Source organism: Anas acuta, chromosome 24 (genome assembly GCF_963932015.1).
Source record: "Anas acuta chromosome 24, bAnaAcu1.1, whole genome shotgun sequence".
NCBI lineage: Eukaryota > Metazoa > Chordata > Aves > Anseriformes > Anatidae > Anas > Anas acuta.
The window spans coordinates 4810678-4834648 of record NC_089002.1 but is presented as its reverse complement, the minus strand read 5'-3'; the positions used below and the strand labels follow the sequence as shown (position 1 = coordinate 4834648).

The 23971-nt window shown below is 45.9% G+C and overlaps 1 protein-coding gene across 15 annotated transcripts in view; it reads right to left on the bottom strand.

The window, feature by feature from the left end:
* Positions 1–23971, bottom strand: part of PPP1R12B (protein phosphatase 1 regulatory subunit 12B) — a 111864-nt gene that overhangs the window by 30433 nt on the left and 57460 nt on the right. For all 15 annotated transcript variants that reach the window (XM_068660149.1, XM_068660154.1, XM_068660158.1 and 12 more), the window contains 5 exons: positions 14509–14599; positions 13869–14039; positions 12969–13152; positions 12306–12418; positions 10778–10822 (listed from right to left, as the gene is read on the bottom strand). In XM_068660149.1, coding sequence (XP_068516250.1) covers positions 10778–10822; positions 12306–12418; positions 12969–13152; positions 13869–14039; positions 14509–14599 — 604 coding nt within the window. The remainder of the gene's footprint in view (positions 1–10777; positions 10823–12305; positions 12419–12968; positions 13153–13868; positions 14040–14508; positions 14600–23971) is intronic.

The window sequence follows — 23971 nt, the reverse complement described above, 5'->3', positions numbered from 1 at the left end:
CCTTCCTTTGGTCCAGACACTTGTGTTTGTATCCGAGCAGAACATTTTTTTTTGTAAACAAAGAGGGAAACCCGTATGTGAGGAGACAACGTACCAGAGAGAGGATGAAGCTCTGAGCCACATATTTGAGGGGAAAAAATCAAATTCCCTTTTTATCTGTGTTGAAAACCTTCACCTACAGAATATTACCCTGATAATGCCAATTTAAGCAGCAGCACGGTAACCTTCCAACCTGCAGCAGACAGAAATGGGAAAGAAAGCTCGGATTTACAGCCAGCGCTGCAGAACGATGCTCCCAGGTGATGTGAGCCCACGGCATGTTCTCCGGGAGCGCAGGGGAGAAGGAAAACAGAAGCCCTCTCGGGAGACAAGAGTTCTAATAAAACTTGAAGGATGAGGGAGAGCGGTCGGTATTTTTGGAACAAATTATCCCAAGCCTATCTCCTCCAAGTCCTAGCTGTCATTTTCCACATCAGCTTCACCACGCTCTCCTGTACGCCACCGAATGACTTCTCATTCAGTTGCCTTTTCTTTCATTTGCAGCCAAACCTCCCTATCTCCCCCGAGCAGGCACGTATGGAAGAGCACAGCTCCTTCCCCGGCTACCCAGGGCTCAGCTGACGGAGGGGGTGAGCCGAGGACATCCCTGGGGCCGCGCTGCACCACGCTGCTCTCCTGGCAGGGTTTTGGAGCGATTTGGAGGGGACGATGGTTCAGCAACGTGGGTGAGCCTGCCTTGGTGGCTGGCCTCAGCGCTAGGGATCGGTAAATTGGCACAGCTGGGAGTGACAAACGCAGCCCTTGAGGATGATCTCGCTCACTTTTCTCTGAGCAGAGGAATTCCCTGCTAAACTCAGGCTGCACTGAGCCCGACACTGCTGGCACCTCCTGGGGATTTCGGTTCTTTGCTATTCAGTTACAAATCTTCCCAACCCTCGCTTCTGGATTCTGCTCCTGCAGGAGCAGAGCATGCTGTTTGTATGTTTAGTCATGTCCAAGTCCAGGGAAATACTGAAATCTACATTTCTTATTTTATGCATTACTTAAATCCATTCTAAAGCCACATTTATTATGACACCTCTCTGGAGGGACTGAGTGAAATAAACTATCCTGGTGCTACATGCCCATAAAGTCGTTGTTCTGGGTCTAAAGTAGTCTGTAAAAAAAGCAGAGAAAATCAGCTTAAACACGAAATATCCATTAGCTATTGAACTATTGATGCGAGCCACAGAGAACAGACTCAAAATTTGATTTCCAATTGCTTTTATGTTACTGGATTGGCATGCAAAACTGAAATCCGTCGTGTAGAGCGCCTCCCCTTCAAAACAACAAATCTAACAGCACTTACACTGTGGGCACAGTTTAACAAATCCTGGGATTCCATCCATCCCAGGATGTCCTACATTTCTGATTATTTAAGTCCTAAATAATGTCTTTCCACACACTAAGTGTTACAATTACTTTTTTTCCCCTGGACGAATGTCTTGCATGCCTTGCACTATCCTTCCACTCTGTCCAAATGCTTGGATGTGAGCACCGTTACCTGCAAAGGAAAAGCCCGTGATCAACCTGAGCTTTGATCTGACAAGTCAGGGATCCTGTTTTAGCATCCAGGGTGCCAGAGCTGGATGAGAGGTTACAGTACTGGTGGTACGGTACCGGGTACGGGGACACCAGTCACTTCTTCCTCTGCAGGGGATCTCGTGGTTAAATAGTCTGAAGAGCTCGACCAGAATTTTTGGAATGGAATTAACCTGCACAGCAAAGGCTGAGCCTCGTTCCTGCTGCTCTCACATCTTTATTCATCGCGCCCATCGCCTTTGTGCAAAAGAAATTGTGCTGGTTCCGTCGCAGAGCTGCTCGTTTCAGCGCATAATGAGCTGGTTTGAAATTAGCAGCACTGTTATCTATCCGAGGAGATGTGCTGAGAAGCCTGCCTTAGAGGTTGTGATACTAAATGTTGCTCCTCGTACAGCCAACTCTCCATTATCTGCGAACTGCAACCCAGTTTGCAGCCACTGTAAGAACCCAGAGGGCTGACGAGCGCTGCTGTGATGCGGGACAGCTCAGGGTCAAAGCTGTAGCAGCTGTATGCACCGTAATCCCCAGCCCACTATTATTTTGGATAACGAAAACTTGATTGAAAATACATGCTCTATAAAAACCGCTTTAAAACGCCATAAATAAATCACGGCGAAATTATATGCAAGCTTTAACAGGTTCAATTATAGCTTCGCAGGGCTTACTTAGAACTGAAAAAGGCAGCGATGGTTATGTTCGGCAACAGAAGGCTGAAGGACTGTAGCAAAGAAATTATTGGTCAGGCAACGAGCTCTGTTGTAAACGTGATGTAAAGGCACTGCAGCAGTTTGCCATAAATGGAATACAAACTGTACAAGGGAGCAGGCTTTCATCTGCAGCGCACTGCCTAGGATTCCCAGGAGCAGCTCTGGCATTATGTCTCGGGGATAGGAGGCAGGAGGGAAGGATCTTCCTCCCCTCCCGAACGTACACATCAGCTGACATTCTATAATTGCACGCACAGCATCATACTTTCCCCCACTTTTTATTCCCCTCACTAAATTTATCACAAAAAGGCTGGAAGCTGTACCTAATAGGCTTACCTGGGTTACCATGAAGGAGCAGAAGCAGATAATTTTAGTGCGGGCTGAAAATCTAGGTTTAAATATAAAACTTCAGACTTTTTGTTTTCTTACAAATATGAAAAAAAAAAAGCAGTGATTAAAAGAGTTAAAAAAAACCCCACACCATTCTCAGCAGAGAAACTTCATTTTAGCACCTATAAGTGCCAAATTATGCATGCAAGAGAAAGCATTCGAGCAGTTCTGTGGAGGAGAATTGAGATTTTGGAAGAATGAACAAGGTGAACACCCAAATCCAGCGTTTGGAAGAGGACAAGAAGAGGGATGTACACCAACAGCTCCAGGGACTTCCCTGACTTCAGAAGCTGCGAGCTGAATTTAATGAAAAGTTTGCAGAAGAGGGAGAAGGATTTCATTACGTTAACCACAGCTCTGGAAGGGGTGATGCTAAGATGTTGGAGAAATGGATGACAATGGAATTGAGAATCAGGAACAATAACCAGATTTCGTGCCATTTGAGGCTGTAAGTGTGAGCAGCCACGAACCCAGAGGCCTGGTGCAACCCCAAGGCTCCGTCCTCGTGTGCCACAACCCTCGCTATGACTGCGCGCCGGGGGGAGGACTGAGATCTGCAGATCATTTGCTTCATGTTCATCCAAAAGCTGCTTCTGTCTTCTCAGAGTCAGGCTTCTTTCCCAATGTCAATATTATGCTTTTGTTCCAAAAAAGCAGCACGATAACATCTGGAGAGATGTTTTCTTTCCATTGTCCACTCTGAAGTCCAGTTTGGAGCCCTGCTCATGCCAAAAATGAAGTTTTCATCCACTGACTACCATTAAGAATGAAGTAGTGTTAGAACATAACATTTCCCAGTAAAAGTTGCTCAACGGTTGCAAGTGTTTATTGGTAAGTTACCTCTTCCCTGATTCAGCTTTCTAACAAAGGAGGGAGGAAGCACAAGGATGTCGAATTCCAGAGGAGGAATGCGGCAGAAACTCACAAACATTAACAGGCAGCGTCAGGGAAACGAAGAAAGTGAACAGGAATATGAGAACCAGATGTAAACACAACCATTTGCAGCCACGGGACTTTCCAAAATATGACAAGAGAAATAAAAATCTCGGAGCGCTCAGGCACTAACAGATCCATTTTGCTCTTTATCGAAATTCATCAGATTCTGCATACTTCCCACCCTCCCCAGCCACTCCAGGGCTGTAAAACCTCTGCGTTCTCTTGTCTGTGGAAGCAACTGGCTGACACAAGGCAATATCCTAGTGCTGCTGGCCAAACAAATGTATAACTTCAACACATTGCTATCTAACTATGTTTCAAGCCTATTTCTGGCCTTCTTTCAACAGCAGCAGCAGATTGTGGTGCAGAAGGTTACGTTTGCTCCCAAGGATGCAATCGAGGAGCAATGAAAAAAAAAAAGCCCATTACAAAGCTGTGCCCAGCACTAGCTCTGTACTGGGTACCTACTATAATGAGTAAAGAAAACATACTGAGGCGTGAAAAACCAAAGCTGGTTGCAAATCCCTGCCAGGAAGGAGTTTTACAGCTTAGGATTCTACATCTTGACATACCAAATAATGAAGCAGCTCCTGCCAAACCATGTTACTTCTGGTAGTGATACTACATGTCTAAATTAAAAAAACAAAACACAACCCCCAAACAATGACTTTCCAAATATGAGGCTTCTTTCTGAACAAAAGCATGTAGGAGGATATAAACTCAGAACAAAAAGTGACCTTTTAAAGACAAGGGTGACAAACAGCATCACCACACTTGAGTCACTGGAACACACAATTTTTCCTACAGTGGTAGTTTCCAAAGGATATTTTATTGCCAGAGAATTTGACTTCAGTTTTCCAAACAAATGTAGATTATTCTTCATTCCTTTTTAGCCATCTGGCAATACAGCTTCAGCTTTTCACTCCTTCTGGACAGATCTGGGAGACAAATCATTTACTACTTAAACATGAGGCTACATCATCCCGCACGGTCCTTGCAAGACTATAACCTCGCAGGGACTTTGCCACATGGCCACAAGGAAGCGTTGGCCAGCAGAGTGGTGAGAAGGGCTAGAAAGGAAGCACCAGGTGCAACACATTCGTGTTGCATCTGCTGAAGCCATTTCCTATCGCCCATGCACAACTCACCCTCTCTGTAAGGCAGACAAACGATCACAACAGGGCTATCCCGACATCTGCTGCTGCATGGGACAACTTCAGTCCTGCAGGTTGGATTTTTCTGAAGAATGTTTTCAGCTACATCAGGAGAGACGCCCGCGCTGTGGCCTGCTGGATGACTGACAATGAAATGTGATCATCAGCTCCCGGGGGGCAGAGAGCTCGCTACAAGTAGTTAAACGGTTGGAGATGTTTTTCCCTTCCCTAATTTTGAGCGTGTCATGATGAGATGGAGTTTGACAGTTTCAAACAAAAATTAGCATGATGCTCCATGACGTGTATCAGCACAAACATATGCTGGGAACTTTTAAAGTCAAAAAGTGTAAGAACACAACTAGCCAGAAAACAAGAGTTGGGTTTACCTCGGCTTTGGGATACGTTCCAGGGAATTACACCGCTCCTCACCCAGCGGAGGCAGGCTAACAACCACACTGAATGCAACCAGCCCTGTCTCCTGGAGGGGCTGCACCACATTCACGTGGAACTGGAGGTGGAGACGTGCATCCACATGCTGCTGATCCTGCTGCCACCCCACGCACTGTGTCATCACACTGCTCCTGGTTCCTTCTGGGAAGAAAAAGGATCCCTGGACACCAGTGAGATGAATCCCGTGTCGGTGACGGAACAGGAGCCTGGGCTGGAGTGGGATAATTTGAACTAACTGCACAGGCCTCCCAGCAATGCCAGCAAAAGCCAAGGCATTCGGGGTGGTGGTATCCAAGTCATTGCTCAGCTCAGCTCCATAACTTCAGGAGAAATCACTTGCTGACAACTGGGAGAGATTTGTCACCTTGGACTACATAGAAATTGAGAGAGTAATTTCCTAAAGAAGAAGTTAAAGCATGAAGTTACCTTAAATAGTTATGGCTCTATGACCTTGTAAACCATTCCTGGAGGACTTGCTATTTTGCTTCGTCTTACCAGGACCCGTGAATCGGCTATTAGCTGGTTTTGTGTTACTCAGCTCCATCGTGGCCACTGCTTCACATTACACCTTCCTAATTCAGCAGCTCGGTGAATTGCAGGAATTAACCTGAACGTACTTAGCTGTAACCCTGTAGTCTACGTAGCCGACTTGGCCTGCTTGGCTTTAAGCACAAACAATGTGTTTTCCCAGAGCTGTAAATAGGAACTGGACAGCCATGCTGATGATTTAAATGCCGTACCGACAGGGATGGCAGACAGCAAGCCCAATAACCTTCTCAAAACATTAAGGTTAAGTAAAAACAACAGAGGCATATTAGGCTGGAGAGCTCATGAGGCAAATCGTCTGTGCAGAGGTGAAGAATTTTTTGTAGAAATATTTGCAGAATGAATTTGAAGTTCTGTAGTCTTCCCCCTCTACCTCCCAAGGAAGCCAGGGTACTCCAAATACAATACAAATGTTCTTCGCCACACTTAAAGCTCTACAGCAAACACTAACTCATGCTCTTGCAGCAATTTTCTGCTATTTTGAACCCATCTTGATATTGCTAGCTGCACTCATATTAAAGATCTCTCGCTGCAGCACACACAATCCATTAGAGCATTTTGTTTATAAACAGGACTAAACAGACCCAATCTCTCACAGCCTTGCTTTCCACATAATTAAGTTCTCTATCATTTAACTATAGCCCTGCAAGTGACGCACAGCTACCACCTACGTTACCTTGGATGTGGGCCAGATGGCTTCCCTCCCACGTCACACTGCATCTATGCTATAAGTAAATAGTCAAGGGTAAAACCAGGGCAAAATTCCTGCATCCTTATTCCCCAAATGGGACCCGGGGCTAGGAGCAGTAAGGTGGACGATGAGCAGGATCCTATAATGCTATCTAGATGAAATGATTTTCCTTTCTTATCAGCTAGCAAGAAGTTCACCTATTTTGTTCCGTTTTCCTAGTCAACTTTCCCTGGTATCTCAGCAAAACAGTGCAGCCCGAGGACATACCTTACCATATTAGGCAATCCGAGGCCAGAAAGTGGAGGGCTCGGATCCTTCCTTAGCTTAAAAAGACAGTCCGCAAGCATGTCAACAGCCTGCACAGTGCTACGCCTCGCACTGCTCAAAGTGGGAAAAGAGGACAATAAACTAGTGGGATCCATAGCTGGGACTCCCAGGGCTCCCGACAGATGCAGTCTGGCTGTAACAGGCAAGTAAGAAAACATGAACTGAAATGGCTTTTGATCTTTTGGTTGTTTATCTTTTTAAAAGATGGATGTGATAAACAGCACAGCTACGAAAGCTAAATTGCAAGTCTCCATGGAAGATAAAACGCCACTAAAAGCAAAAATATAGGTAAGAAATATACCAGTATCAAGACTCCCGAGTCATACTTGGAAACAGCTATAACATCAGGACATTTAGTTTGCATAAAGAACTTCTCAGTTCATTGGTCTTCCCTTAGAATTCATAAAATCGAGCTTAGAAATTCATTCCTTCCGAGAGAGATTAGTTTTTATTAGCATCCAGTTGCATCTGGTGATTTCATGTTAATAATACAATTAGGCAAAAAACGTAGTATTTAACAAAACAGAGTGGGCTTGAGTGGTGTTTTGCAGAATTTAAAATACTCATGTTTTGTAAATCAAAGTTCAGGAAGGCAAGAATGGAGCTTATTTAATACACTTACTGCGGCCATAATCCATAATCGTATGCTTCAGCATCATTTCTGCATAAAAGTTAATGCCATTAATGTGTCTGGGTTTTATATTGTGCTATACAGACTGTCCTAGGGGAAGTTCATGAAAACAGATGTTTTCTTTGACACTTTTATTGCCCAGAGAGTTGTTACTTTACCAACATGACACTCGGTGCATTCTGCCGTATTTAAAGCTTTCCCTTGACAAACCGTATGACCCAAGGGTGAGGCACATTTGCAATGCCACGGAAGAGAAATGCAAGGAGGTAAAATGCTTTAAATGATTACAAACACTTTTCTACTTCTGTTATGGATGATACAGCATTCGAAGTCCACTTTTCTTCCAGATTGGTCCCAATTTCTTCTACTATGTAATAGCAATGGCAGAAGTCAGGTATAAGTCAAAGGCAAAAGAGCCAGGGACAGGGAAAACCCTCTCCAAAATGTAACACCGGACAGTGCTCTTTAGTCTTCATCATCACCCTTCAAATGCTGCATCCCAAACTAGATTTGCACTGATTTGCACCTGGACTGATCATACGGTCTTCATACTCATTAGCCTCACCATGACTGAATCCACGGTAATATTTCGGTCACTGCTTTGTTGTGAGCCGCAGAGGTTCCCTAATGCAAGCCCATCCCCAGTGCTCAGCCTGGTACTGCTCGTGTGATCCTTGAGACTCTTGCAAATATTTCTTATTTTTATTTTATTATTTTTACTTGCTGAGAAATGGAGACTAGATTGAGGCCAAACTCTTTTCTCATCTCTGGTTTGAGCTCAGGTCTGCCCAAACCGAACAAAGGCTCTTTCCTTTACATATTCTTCCCAATGGAACCATGCAAAAAAAAAAAAAAACTCCTAAAGCTGCTTCCCCAGAGGCTTTTTCCAACTAAAGCCCTTGTGCCCTTGAACATTTATTCCACAATAAAACTTTGTCTACTCTTCCAACTTTCCACAGTGTACTCAAGCAGTCTACATCACAAGGAGAAAGGCGGGGTTGGTAGCAAAACATATGAAGGTTGCCTGACACATCCTATTACGAGACTGCTCTCAGTTGCCTAAAACTCAGCCAAAGCGTCTGGGCTGGTTTCCCACGCTGGTGTTCATAAGTTTCGGCCAAAATAATTCATCCACTTCTGAGAATTAGAACAACATGTATTTTCTCCCTTTTCAAAAAACTGCATCTACCTTTCTTTCGCTGAGCTCCGTCGCTGCATATTTTGGAGGAGGGAATTCAAGTAGGGCCTTTCTTGGCTCCCATGAAAATCTTTCTAATATCAGCCAAGATACAAACACGGGAGGGAAAAAAATCTGCTCAAACTCCAGGAAATCTTTGGGGGTCTGCAACTAAAATAGGACATTTTAGTGAATTCAAGCTCACAGCTCTGGTGGTTGCACTTACCTGTCCAGAACAGCAAGTTACTATTGATAAATTAATGATTATTAATTGTCCTTGCTGGTAGAACTGAAACAAGCAGCTGCTCAGTGACTCCTGCCAACCTGGCTGGCAGTTAGCAGCATAGAAATCTCTTCAATTTGCACGTAAAATAAACTGGGGAAGAGTGATCAAGAAAACATGATGCTGGAGGCGATCAGGAAAGAAAATAAACTGGAAACTGGATAAGAACAAGAGGGCTGGGAGGATGGGCGCCAGTGGAAGGAGAGTCTAAGCCAGGATCTAACATGTGCAAGGTCCTAAGAAGAAAAGGGGCACTGCTGCCACAAAGCAACAGGGGCCAGGGGAACCGAGGGAAACTCGCCATGCTGTTAGATGGGAACCCACAAGAAAATTGTGGGAAGTACCAGATAAAAGGATTCCTTGCTCTTAGTCTGGGGAAAGACAACATCACTGACTGTAAGAGACTGGGTGACCCTGAACTTCTGGGAGCGTACGGTGAATTCTTCGAAGTGCAATTTACCTGTTTACAAGAGTCATGCAGACTGTGCTCAGAGTTTTCATCAGGATCAGACTCGAAGATGCCTCCAAACCTGCAGCTTCGCATACTCTTTTGTCTTAATTTAGCTTATCAGGGACAATTTCCCAGAAGAACAAGACACTCCTAGCAAGCCCAAAACACAACTCCTGAAAATGAGGTGTCCCTGTTACCATTACTTCTTATCCATTACAAACTGCACCCCTTTCAGTCTCACGGCGAGATGACCAACATTTCAAAACAGTTTTAAGGATGACACGCTGCGTGAAAGATTCAGCCATTTAAGTGGAAAATCCAACAAAACTGCGTACCAGTATGAACAGAAACTCTTGTGGGAAGAGCTAGGCTTCTTGAAGCAGGTGGTGCTCCCCGTCTAGTGCACGCTGTGGGAAGGAATGTCCCCAGCTTCACATTTGCAATGTAAGCTTTGGGAAAGCAAAGATTGGCACTGAAAGACAAGTACATGCTAAGAGCCATCCGAGCACCACGTGAGTCTCTGGCTCATTTTGACCAAGTGCAGTACTAAGAAAGACAAACATATACCCTAAGGAGTGTTATGGAAACCTTTCAGCAAAGAACCAGTTAACTTTTCAATCAAATGATCCTTCGGTCACTACTGAATTGCAAAGCACATGAGAAAGCTATCCTAAGTTCGATGTTTTCTGTCAAAGATTAAACGTGACAACAAGCAGGCTCACCCCTACACAAGCTTAAATTTACTATTTTTCCCAGGTCCTGCACAACATGCTTTAAGTTTGGAAATGTATTTAGCTTTACCATTGTCAGAGGAAGTCATGTTGTCAGGCTTAAATGTGTTTTAGACAAAGACAGACAGAAACAAAAGAAACCAAGTCAATTTGAAAGGACTCGGCAATTATTATGAAAGGAAAGAAAGGGCCTCGAAGGACGACAGAGACTATTGCAAGAACAGGGGAACAAAGAACAATCTCTGATGTGTTGCTTGGCAAGACAATTTCCCACAAGGAAACAAATCCAGGAGGAGACAAGGGCGCAGATTTTGGAAACACAAAACATACTGCCCAAACTAACAGCGTCAGGATGATTCTGAGCTACAGGCACGCGCCTCCCCCAGGGCACCTGACAGCCTCGCTCCCTGGACACTGCCTCTCCGACAGCTCCCTCCACAATGCACGCACCCTTGATTCTGCTCCAGTCCCTTCGGGTTTAAGAACCGCCTATGCAGCTTGCAGACAGCACACTTTTGAACCTAAGCCAGTCTGTAGATATTCAGCATCTTTCAGAAGAGAAATCATTACGGAAAATGCTACTCAGACACCTCCTGGTTTGTGCTCAGCTGCTGCACAGAGCCTGAACCTCTGGGGTGAACAGAAGTACAGCCACAGAAGACTTATAGCCACCAACCCTCGGGAGTGAAGCACCGTCTATTCAGAAACACGTTTTCACTTACCCGAGTTTCCTTCACTTCCTCGTTTCCATCAACTTCATCATCATCCTAAGATGAAAAGCAAACAATATAATTAGGCAGCCTTGAAAACAGCAATTTATTTTTTTGTCACAGCAACATAATGTATTGCTTATGAATTGATGCTAAAGCTGTGAACAATTCTGTTGAAATAACTGCCTGCCTAGCTGCTTTTGGCTGATTATCTGATAATGTTTGGTAAACTAATGGCCATTTACAGCATCTTAGTAGTGGAGAAAGCATTACTCTCTAGAGACTGCTACTGTGATTTGAATGCTTCTCAAGACTTGGTAGGAGAGGGAGTAATGTACCTAATTTACTTGGGGAACAAATGTTGTGACACTTGAGATGACTACGTGTCTGAAATGTTGACAAAATATTGACTTTCAAATAATGTCCTCCCCTTCACAGAGCTCAGAAGGAAAGAGTAGCCACCCCAGACAGCTTGCACTATGCTGCCTCTGTAAAACCCTCATCCTAACAGCTCCATGGCAGACTCTAGGAGTTCACAGAGCAATGGTAAACTACCATGGAATCACATCTGACTCAGCACTGAATTCAAGACATTTCGGAGGCTGTATCTGTGGTTTCATACAGAGATAACAGAGAAATGAACTAAAACTCTGAGAAGTGATTTTTCTTCTGCTCTGAAGCTAGTAACATTGCTCCAACGAGCCTGTAGATAACTGGGCAAACTGCAAAGCATTTAACAAAGAAAACAATAAGCAGAAAAAAAAAAAAAAAAGATTACATTTGGCACATGTGCAAAAATGCCAGAATCATCTGAAAATAGTCAAAAGCGGTGTTTGCAACCAGTATTTAATGGACTTTCCATTAAATACTTTCCAGGAGGGTCCTGTCAACTCGCAACTCCAAAGACTCAACATTATCTGTGTCTGCCATTGGGAAGACCATTGATTTTTCATAGTATTGTGCAAGAATTGTACCTTACTCTCTTTCCTCCTCTAACCAAGGTTTGGAGGGCTGCCTTTCTTCCCTCAGACTGAAGAAATCTCTTTGAAACCAGAACAAAAAGAAATGACCGTGACACAGCCAGCTCTTCTGCATTATATGCTGTGTGTGTTCTCTGGTGCTGGGTAGGGGATCCAGACACAGGTTTTATTCTTCACTGTCATCCTTTTAGGGGGCCTAAAGTGTAGCCAAATTTGGACTCGGAGGAATTTGAAAAATACTTCCAGTGGCTCAAGACCTCCTTCTTCCAAAGAAACCAGACTTCTAATCTCTCTTCTCCCATGTGGGCTCTTTCACAATTTTTCAAGGATCACACTGATTTGTGATCAAGAGCAGGCCTCTCGGAGCCTGCTTCTTGGATTTTACATGGGCCAAAGTGTGACGTGATTCCTTTGGAAGTGCCAGTCTGAAATAGAGTTGGAGAGGGAAGGACTAATGGGAAATCAACTGACCTGGAAAAAATCTGAAGCTCGGAACTGGAAGAAAATTCACCCTGAATGTTACAGAATGAGTTTTACTTCTCTGAGGAACTCAAACTCACATCTTTTGTTGAGAAAATGATGCCGGTGCCTCTTCGCCTCTCTTTTGGCCGCCTCCTCTCTCGGATCGACTGTTTGTTTGAAGATCTGTCGTCTAAATCTGGATCTTCGCACTCTAGCCAAGCAAAGAAAGACTGCTTTGGTTTCAGTGATTTACATTTGCGTTTTTGCTAAGGCACCGGGGTTCTTTTCAAGCTGATCAAGGTCATTTTGGCTTGTGTTATATTACAAAGAAGTTATTAAAATGAAATGGAATCCCAGTGCCCTACTCCATCCGGCTACTCACACACCTTTGTTTATCAGAGACTAGAGAGGATATCTGAGCTGTCAGCTCTTCCCAGATCATCACAGCTTACTTTTGTTCTCAGGACAAACTGTAGTAGTGGAATTGCTCCCCCCAAGTTCTAAGATCTAAACACTACATGGATTCATGTTATACAGTCACTTAGCCAAAACGGAAGACTTCTATCCCTCTCTTTTACAAGCAATAGGCTGTATCCTACATCAAGATTTCAATTTAAACAAATAATATTTATTTGATGAGATAGCAGCTCCCCATACCTCTCCCCTAGGAACAACAAGTAAACTTATTCTCTGTATACAAAGTTCTAAAACCCATGAAAAACCCTGAGCTTTGAATCTCCTTCATTCTGCTGGGTACGTACCATTTTTCTCCATCACTGTGGCTGCACCTCTGAAGTCTGCTGGATTCACAGAGTCAAGACCTAGATACTTATTTGTTCGAGTTAGATAAGAACTTGTATAAAGGAGAGGCGCTGACGTAGAAGGAGATACAGGTGTTGTAGGTTTGTCTGGTTGTGCTGGGCACCTTAATCGCCGATAGACAGTCTGTAAACGATCAGGACAAAAAGTTAGTAGAATGAAAAGGATTTGGGACTTCGGGTAACTGAGTAATTTATAGAGCGCAATTTTTTCTTCACTGCTGCTGGAAGCAATCATCTCTATCCACCAGATAAAGTATAATTCATTCCATCAGACTGGGACAAATGCTCATAGTGTTGTACAGCTACAACATGAGAGCACCTTCCCATGGCCGGGAAGCCTAGGATCACTGACTTAGTCCTTACTGCCAGTAGCAGGAAAACAAATCTCATCGAAATAAATGATTTATGGTGAATAAAAAAAGGAGTGATGGAAGGGGGAGAAAACTTGTCTCTCTGGCTTTCCATTATATGCACAACATTTGTGGCATGATGTGAACACAAAGCTTCAGTTCAGTCTGCACAGTAAGGATGGACCCAGGCAACATTTTTATCGTTAGCCTTCTCATTTCACTTTGTATGATCTACACAGTTTTATTTTCTGGCAAGACAGAAAAGTAAAATTCTCAGTGGAGAGCAAAGGAAGAGATAAAATCTTACACCTCCATATCCACACCCCTCACGCAGATTTCTGAGGTGGGGATAATCCTCAATATTACTTCTTTCCAGCAAGTCTGCCCCCCTTAAAATAAACAGAGGACCCCACAAGAATTTCTTCTTGTGTCAGCTATCCTAAATGGTTTCATTAACTCAAACAAGCAGACGTAAGGCCAGGAGGATCACCTCATCATCTGCACTTCTGCTCCACCGTGACCGGGTTTCCTGCCTCTCACTGCTGTCTTCAGCAGGCTCAGTGCTCTCAGCTTTCTCACTTTGCTGCTCCTGAGCTTGCCGTTCTGCCCGAGACCGGCTGAAGGTTCGCTCTGCCTCCTGAAGGTCTGTCAGCGTCACACCCTAGAGAGGAAGTAAGAGTGAGAATTTTTTAATTTGTGCAGTTAGATTTCAAGTGTTCCAGCTCAGGTACTAAGTTGAAGATGCCCAGCAGGCTTCTGCCTGGCCAGGCGAATGTTTCTGGGCTTTGCCTTTATGCTAACACCAAGAAAAGCACTGTGTTGCCTTTAACACATTTCTCAGTGCATCTACGCAATAAATGAGTCAAAGCAACCCAAATATACACGATCAAGCTACAAACGAAAAGGCAGCTATACTGCAGAAATGAGAACTTTGAAATCTCACTCGTGTATGCTTAGAGGAGTATTTGGTAATAACTGCTTGGGTGAACTTTTACCAGAATCTCTCCAACACTGGCAGGGCAGACAAGCCCCTTGTAGTAAGTAGCAGTACACTAGCAAAAGAAATCTTGCTTCTTTGCACACTGGCTCTCTTCATCTTTCACTTGAACATGACAATTTCCATTCTTTACCTGCGTAGACCTGCGAGTCTGTCGAGCCTGTCTGGATCGTGCCTTTCTCAGTGATTCTGCTTCCTCATCCCGTACTGGAGTCAGATATGACCTGAAAGAAAAAAAAAAGGCAGAAGATGTTAAAATAAAAACAGATGCTCTGCCTTCCTGTCTCTGTGAACTCCAGAGTCATGATATTATTATTTTTTTCATATAGACAAATATAATTTTAGCTCCATCTACCAAGACTAATGTTGTCTTCTGCTTTGGGACAACTTTGCTATGAACATGTGACACACAAATGCACACATTACGTTCTCCCTGCAGCCTCTTTATAACTAAACTCTTTAGCATTGAACACGTTCTGTTAAAAACGTATAACTGTTTAGTAGATTATTTGCTCCATTTCATCTCTTACTGCATTCGTAAGGAAAAAAAAAATACCTCTTGTGCAGATTAAGATCTCAAGAACAGAAATCCTGCACTGGCACATTCCTCAGACCCTCCTTCCTGTCATTATATTCACGGTCATATTCCTGCAATCTGCTGTCTTCATCAATATGAAACCCATCACACTAGAAACCGGCTGAACTGCTGGCGTCTTACAAAGAAAAACCACTTGGGAAAGAGTTAAGAAATGAAAGCACTGACCCCCGCGCACCGGAGAAACCCAAGTCCCTCGATACGGAAAAGCATCCAGTTAAAACAGAGATCTTGTCACCACTAGATTTCATTAAACCCGTGAGATTTCGGAATTATTCACGTGAAAATCCAGGAACTGAACTCTCTGCACATGCACTCACTGTGGAGGAACCTGAGAGAAATTCGGCAGTGCCCCAGCAGAGCCAGAGATGGCACAGCGCTGAGACTGCTCTCCATCCTGGTGGAGTGGCTTCCATCTCAGGGAAGATTAATTAGCTTGGACTCTCCAGGCTGGTTAATGGGGAACGGTTATTAACACTGCCTCAAGAACGAGTGTCTGAAATGAGATGTTCTTTTGTAGGTCTGTCCCTGCCACAGGTTAACAGAATATCAGAGATCTAGATCAGTTCAAAGAGTAATTAGCCAGGAGAGGGATAAGGACCTATCAAGGAGCACAGTTAATTTTTCCTTGGATTCTTTTCCTGGCTTCTCCACTCCAGGCCGCTTCCACCCATAAAGAAATGGGCTGAACGGGTTTTTTGTCTGATCCAGCAATTTATTAGGAAGATTACTGACTTTGCTGCACTACGACAAAACCCAACGAATCCCAGAGGGTGGATCATTCCGAAATCGTTCCCCCCCCCAGCTTTTATCCATCTTTTCATGATCGTGTGCTTAGCACTGATTTCAGCTGGTTCGTGGCTGGCAGCCAAACGCACGCTGCCCTCCGCTGCTGAGCAGGGAAACTCACACCACGTAACAGGGGGTGCTCTGGTTACCTGCAGGTACTTCCATGGGGTACCTCACACCCCAACGGGGCAGATAAAACAAAGTCTTCTCACCTAAACCTGGGTGCATTCAACCCGCTAAATCATGCCCTGAACTCCCCTGCGTGTCCTGCCCAGGTTTCCAGAGTATAAGGAGAGCGAGAAGGATCATCCGTGCTGGAGACGCCGGCGCTGCAGACTTGTAGAGGAGATGAATCATCCTCTGGGAGCTGGCTGCGATGGAGATGTCTACATCCGAGCTGGCCAGACTCACCGAACTGCACTTCCAGGGTGCAATTCATCACCTTCAGAAAGAGCCTCCAGCACAGATCATGGGAATGCATTGCAGAGGAGCTCATTTCTTCCCATTGATTATCCAGACAGAAACACTAGCTGTGATGGATATGCCAACGCTGGAAGTGCCTAAAATTCAGAGAGATGATTGCCTCCCAAGAATTTGCTGTTTCACGAACAAAAAAACCTGCCATTCGACGCGAGAAAGCTATGCAACTCCTAATTTTGCAGACTAGAAGTTCTCTTTTGCTCCCCTTTATGCTGTGCATATGGGCTACCCGGGTAATGGCACATTAAGGGAACAATCAGCACTTCCTGCAGCTTTTGACACAAGCAGAATAGCTGCTATTAGCACCGCATCCCCGAGTAATAAGCCACCTGCGGGAAGAATGCATTCGTAAAATATACCACAAGTTAAGTTCAGAGCAGTAGTAAAAAAAAAATCCTGAAAGGTAGAAACCAAGTAAAGCTGTGGCTAAGTCAGGTGGCCAGGGCACTGCAGCAGCTCTGAATCAGCAGAACTTGCCTCTCGTGCTCTTTAGGATTTCAGGATTCAGCAGTTCTCACTGACAGGGCAGGAGCGCAGGAGCTACATACATGCATCAGGGAGCTAGAGGATGAAAAATGAGACATGCCTGGAGAGGAATTTGGCTCATACGACAGCACGTATGCAGAGAGCCACACCGTGCTTGTTCAGGAACACTCCTGGTACGTGTGAGCACCACGAGGTCGTGCTTCAAGCAGCTGAAATACTTCTGCACGCAGCGAAAAAAGGCCAAAGCTCATTGGCACAGGATGCAGGAGAGAACAAGGCAGATTTTCCAAACGGATCAAAAAAAGGTTAGATAAATCCATGGAGAGCAGCTCAGCACCAGCTGAGCTAAAACAAGGTGTGGTGTGATCAATGGGAGCCCTGTGGCTCTGTGGCAGGGTCAAAGCAGCAGGTTTGCAGGAGCACAGCGAGGCTGCTGCAGGGTTTCCCTTCCTTCAGTGCTCAGCTACAGCTTTGGGTAAAGGCGGCCAAGTGCATGGACACAGCAAGAATGCAGCAAGAGGATAAATGTTTCGTCTCTTATCCCTTCATTCTCCCAGGCCTTTTTCTCTGTGCTTCCAGAATTTATAGAAAGATGGGAATATTTTAAAAGCAGCATTAGTAATTCTGCATGCCTAACCCGTAACAGTGACTTAATCTCCAGCACATTTTGCAAGTCAGACCAGCAGAGCTCAGGCTGCAGCCTTTATTGATTACCAACTTTTGGTTTCCATTTACACAATTCCCCAAAGCTTGGAGCTCACCCAAAGCCATTTGACAAGTCTGAGCTAAAGGACTGTTCTGATACAAATCAGCAGAGCCACTGCACAGGGACACTGCCGATTTCTCTGAGTAAGCAGCTCCAGCCTTCCCCTGGCGATGAGGGAAGGTGGCTGTGCTGTAAACATCTCCAGTGCAAACACAGACACCGCACCTGCTGCCAAGCCAGCCGCATTTTTGCTCTAATTGACAAGGGGAATTTTTTGTCTCCTTTATTCGGGGTGGCGGTGCTGGCATCAGGAGGTAAAGACAGATTTTACAAATCTGGGTGAAGCTTCACTTTGCTTACCAGCTGAATTTTAGGCTACTGGAGCATGCTAAATGAGAGGGAAGGAGGAAAGAGAGAACAAATTCACGGAAAGGAGACAGCAAGATCTGATGCAGCCACAAAGCAAGGCTGGGCTAAACGGCAGAGGGAGAGCAATACCCTGCTCTCCAAAGCAGAAAAACTGCAGATTGCAGCAGGCTGAAGGGAACAAACAGCAAAAGCAGCCTGTAAACAATCCACAGAGTTTTTAATTATTTCAAGAAACGCACTGCTTAATGAAGTGCGGTATCCACGGCATCCTATTAACTCCAGCAAACACCACGTGGTCCGTGCAGATCTTTAAAGAAGTGGCCCTGTGCACTGCATTTCCTTGCGCTAAGCTTGCTCTGAGAAACGTTTTCTCAGAGTTTCGGTTGCAAGAACCAGCAGCAGCATATAAATTGTTGGAGATGTGTACGTGAGAGCCTGCAAAACCACTGCAGAAGTTTACAGTTCCCAGAGACAGAGCTGAGCGTGTCCTGCTGCCACCAGGCAGCTGCAAGCTTTTGGTTCGTGCCTTAGCTAGAAACGAGCCGGGGACTGAGTGGTTGCTCCAGCTTCCATTTAATTCTCTCAGTTTTCAAGAAAACACCAATTTTCACTGCTAACTCTTTTAACGAGGACACTGCCACACAAAGGTTGATCCCAAATTGCTCATCACCACCTCACAGCAACAGCAGCAGCAGGAAAATTCTGACAGAAGGGGAGATTCGAAAGGGCAAAAGGAAACCTGGATCCACGAGCTGGTAAGGCAGGAATACCAGGGTCTGTCCCTAGGAGAACCTGTGCCAGGGAAAATAAGATCGTGCTGTGGAGAGAAACCCCTCCCGAGCACAGGGCAATGACGAGCCGTGTTAACTGGTGCACAGGTAACAGGATTATGATGAATTTCTCCACGAAACACGGAGGCTTCTGATAATCCCATCACAACACCGCTCTCCTTTCTTTCTGTCCTGAACTCTTTCAAGCACTCGTGACAAACGCCATCCATTGCTGGGGGAGCGGGGAGCCACCTGCAGCAGGGCGGGCACGCCAAGAACCCCGAAAACGTCCCCAAGTTTTACATTTTCATACTCGGGTGATGCAGCACTGGGAAAGCATTTGCCTACAAGAGAGTCACCGGCGTGGGTCAATGCTCGGAGCAGATCTGGAAGCTGAATCTTCATTAAATGCCACAGCTGCCCATTTGTCACAGCAGTGGGGAGCTTTGGGGGCTCCGGAGCTGCAGGGGGCCACGGGGGATTGCCCCAGCCCCACCAGGCCCTTCCCCAGCACGCCCCCGTTCCCATAAAGCGCAGGAAGAAGGGCTGCTGCTTGGCAGACAGTAACTCAAGGTGTCTGGTCCCTCCAAACACAGCACTTCTGGATAAGAACTGGGGCCATGCCTGGTGCTGGTGTTACAAATGAGATCGTGGAGAGGGCAGGAGCCTCTCCACTGCCCCCCGACTCCTCTCTCTGCTCAGTCCAAATCCTCTTTCTGCTCTGGGAGCGACCCCATGCTCCACTCAGTAACCAGCATTACTGGAGGCTACAGCCATCATGCTCTCAGAAGCCAGGAGAGGACTTTTGGTTCTTCCAGCTCGGGATAACGCGGGCAGGAGGAGCTGGCACAGCTTTGGCTTCCTGCAGGCAAACGGCACGTTCGGCACAGGGATGGCCATGCAGTCATTCAGGCTCCGACAGCTGAAGTCACTTCTCTCAAGAGCACACGTTCGCTGTCCTAAACACTGCAGTAAATTCAAAAATCCTTATCATACAGATATATGTGTAGGTATAATGAAAAAAGGGAGAAAAACACCCGGCAAAAGCCTTAAGAACTGGTACAGTTCCCCTGGAAACAATTGGAAAAGTACAGCATCCCAGCAATGCAATCCCACAAGCTGGAAACTTGCCATTAGCTAAGAAACTATCCATAAGCCGGGGGAGGGAAGAGCAGCAAGAGCAAGCTTTGCAGGAAACAATGCTGACAGCAGCTCCCAAAATACAATTTCTTAAGTTAGATACTGAAGTCTGTATGCAGCAGCAGATCAGGCACTGACAGGTACACGGGAACAGTCAGGAGACACCTTCCTGCACTCACGACCAAGCAACAGGTTTCTGTTCTCCCCTGTACCCATCCCTGCGCTAACTTGTCCTCTGCATCAGCCCACAGCAACTGAAAATACCCCTTAGAGAAGCTGCCACGAAAAAAAAAAAAGTTGTCTGACCATAATTTAACAAGACCACGCAACAGGCAGGAGAGGAGGATGACATGTCAGGCTCTGAAAATGCTGGAGCTGGGAACGAGGGGAGAGACAGCCAGACAATGCTGAGTCATTTAATAAGCCAAGGACAAAGGGATAACGAGATTTCAAGATCACACTCTTCAAAGCGTTTCACAGCTGGCTTCAGAAGGCTCGCCTGAGTATTCCCCATTTTCAGGCCTCTGCTTTTCTCCCTCATGCTAGTCCTGGCTGTCGTGAACCGTCGTTGTGTTTCAATCTGGACTGTGAATTTTCAGCTCGTGGAAGTTGAAAGGCCTGAATTTCAATCATCTCCTTACAGTACGATTAGCAGGTTAACAAGCACAAGATGAAATTCTCTATCTGCAACAGCTTTGCTGTGCTCAACACGTTCAGGTGCTGATCCGAGAGATTAAGAGCCTTGTGATCTTTGTCACTTGCTAATCAAAACAACGAGTACCCTTTATCCTTCCTCAAAACTCACGCTTTGATGTGATGTTTACAATGGTTTGAGGTTACACGTGTGGCAGCTGATGCTCTAGGAACACTTCCCATCGTACAGAGCCTGCGTGTGTCCCATCTGCCCGTGTTCATCTCCTCCCGTGCTCTTTGGAAAGCTGAGCTGCTCCTCTCCTGCTGCATCCCTGCAGCAGCCAGCTCAGCGCCAGTCCTCTACAGGCTGGGCTGCAACACAAAGAAGTGAGAAGTGCTCCAAGCACGGACCCAGGGGTGCTGCTCTCTGCTCCAGGTGCTCGGCTTCTCCTTTGTGAGGAAGGAAAAGGCAGCAGCCCTGTTACCTACTGAGTCAGGGAGACAGAACCTGGGCTGGGAGCTTTTAGATGATCAGTGTTATCCCCTTGCATTAATTAATATCACTTGGCATCCTAGTGAAATGGTAACAAATGGCACGGGGATCACGCTCCTCGAGCTGACCACCTTGTTTGGGGAGCGCCTGCTGGTCTGTGACCCTTGGCTGTTGCAGCTCTCTCAGAAAAAGGGAAAAGGTTGTTTAACAACAACAAGAATCGAGGATTTTTTTCCATAAGACAGAAGCAAAGAGTTCTGCAAACAAAGCTGCTGGCCAGCAACACATTTTCGCTACTGAACTTTGCTTTAGTTATTGACTGCATTAGTTGTAATTGTCCTAAGTGCAAAGCTTCCCAGGCTGGAATACTTTGGAATTGGTTTGTGTTCAGCACAGGACATCGGGTGCCAACACACAACGCTGAGCAGTTTATCACTGCGTCACAGCACAAGGTGCACTGGTGTCTGCAGTCCTCAGAGGCTGAATCTTCGCATTAAAAAAAAATTGCTGCATGAAATGGAGCGGGATGAAACTCCATCTCCTGCCAGCTGATGAACGAAACGCAGACAAAGATGCAAGTGCTCTGCCTCCCGCAGTATTTCTCTCTCATTGTCAAGTAAGCAGCAAGTCAGAGAACACAATCTGACATTTAACCAACTTCAAGCAGCTTTCAACCTACAGCAGCTTTCCCAAAAGCTAGTTTATACACAAGGCAGGAAATTCTTGAATAAAATTCACTGCATAAAAACACGAATATCTGGGAAATTACCTTTTGCGACTAAAAAACCCAACGAACTTGCCGGCAATAAGGAGGATTCAGCTACTGAACTACATAAACCCTGGGAAAAATGCTGGCTTGGCACAGGGCTGCACGGCCTTCCACTGCCACCTCGTGGGAGAAGGCACGAAGCAGCTGCCCGAGTACTTCCATGGGATCCAAACCATGAATCAGCCCCATCTGAATTACAGAAAACATCGCCGAGTATTAATAATGCAGAACAGATTTCCATTTCCTACCGAGCTAAGATTGCAATTTCTTAGAGTTGCCAGAGGCTTTGGTTCGATTTCATGAGTCTGCTGTTCCCAGGGACAGCAGATTTATTACGCTTGCTCAAAAACTTTTTCCGTACAAGTCCCTGGGTCACTACCTGGCTTCCTTTGCTTCTCCACCTGTAGCATCCACGGGTCGGTGCTGTGGAGCAAAGAAATGAACAGAAGAGCTGATTCTGTGCTGTTAGCTCCCAGCTGCACACCCATACAGCATCTCTACAAATATTTCAGGTCCGTTCTTTAGTTTAACTCATGTTTTTGGACACTGAGAAGTATGGGAAGATGTTTGAGTTAGTAAATGCCCCTACTCCGAACATCCAGGTGCTGATACCCAGAGGTGACCGGGGTCCATTCGGGGAAGGGGCTATTAGACACGATTAAATCCGGGGAACATCAGCAGTTCTGGTTAGGATGTAAAGAGGAATCGCGCGCAGATTTGGAACGTAGGCAGGGATGGGGAAAAGCAGTTTTACCTTCTGCTTGCTCCATGCTCTCCAGCTGCACTTCTTTGACGCTGGTCAGCTCAAGCAGTGCCCGCTTCTTTTCCTCGACCATTCCTGGAGGAGCTCGCATATATTCCCGCTTGGAGTTAGCGGGCCAACCTACAGCCTGGGCTCCTCCGCAAATACCAAAATCCCCCCCCCTTCCTTAACCCTGAGCGCTGGATAAAGGCAGGGGGCAGCTGAGCACGCGGCAGCACACCTGCTCGCCTTCCTACCAGGAAGCAGAGCTCAGCAGCAGTGACCCCCAGCCCACACCTCGACCTTTTTCCAAATAAAAAAACGCAGCCTGGTTTCTGAGACAGCGGGAGCAACCTCGCCTCGTCCCAACATGGCAAACCCCACGGCCTGCAGGATTCCTGCCCTCCCACGTCATTCGGCCAGCAGCCTTTTAAAAAAAGGACGACTTTATCTGAAAGAGATTAACCGCAAAAGCACGGCAGATAAAAACGCTTTCGACAGCAGGTGCCGGATGATGGCTCGCTTCTCCACGAGCCCTTTTAACTTCTTCTTGTCCGCTGGGCAGCGGGGTGGGAAGCTGTCCCTGCCCCTGCCATGGTGCCTGGTGGGGGTGTCCCCACGTGTGCTCCCCCGTGGCCTTCACCAAGGGAAGAAAAACCGCTCAGCGACAAGGATTATAGGGTCAGCCACCACTGACAACAGCAATAAGGTGGCAGCAAGGCAGCGCCCACAGCTTTATCCATTGCTTCCTCTCCAGTGACATTTAAAGACCCCCTGAGTGCAACGTCCGTGGTTTATCTCTAAGATTTCACGGGTTTTGGTTAAATGCTGAGGGTTAACGGAGGTATCAGGCATCTGTGCTCACCCCGCAGGAGTCATGTTCTGAATTTGGACAGGACAAGAATCACGAGGCAAAAGGACTTGCCAAAAATTGTTCATCTAATAGTACTGGTGGAGGAGGATTCAGTTATTAATATATTATTAATATACGCTACTATAATTAGCAGCTGGATCCTCAGAATGAAGGAACGAAGAATGAATTCCTCTCGGGAGTGAAGCAGAGAAGAAATATTTGCCAGGCACGTTTACCTTGCGTGTCAGTGAACTTTCTTCAAAACCTGCAAAAAAATCTGTGGAAAGCTTTAGAGGGCAAGGTCCCGGGCTGAGCACGGCCTCCAGCCCCTGGGCCCTAAGAAAACAAGCCCATCTCACTCTTATTCTTGATTTATCTGAAAAATTGGGCAGAGTATGTTAAAAAATAATAAGGCAGAGATGTATTTCCTGCCTCTAGCAGCTGGCCTGACAGCAAGTACGACCACCTGGCTGGAACCTTCCTGAGCAGCAGGAAGAACGCCCGACTGCAGAATGCAGTTGTGTAAACAAGGCAGATGGGGAAAAAAGAGGAAGGACAAATTAAATTCCTAAATCTGACAAAACTGGGTGTGACTTCAACTTCCAGAATGTCCTTTTGAAGTGATTACACAGCGGAGAGCTCAAACTCAGGACCTGTCTTCAGAGGCTCTCGGGGAAAGCTCGTCTCCATGCACAGAGGTGCTGCCCACGGGCTGCACAGCAGCCTTTCCATCTGCCCTGGGATCCGGAGCAGTTTTTCAGACCCAGTAAA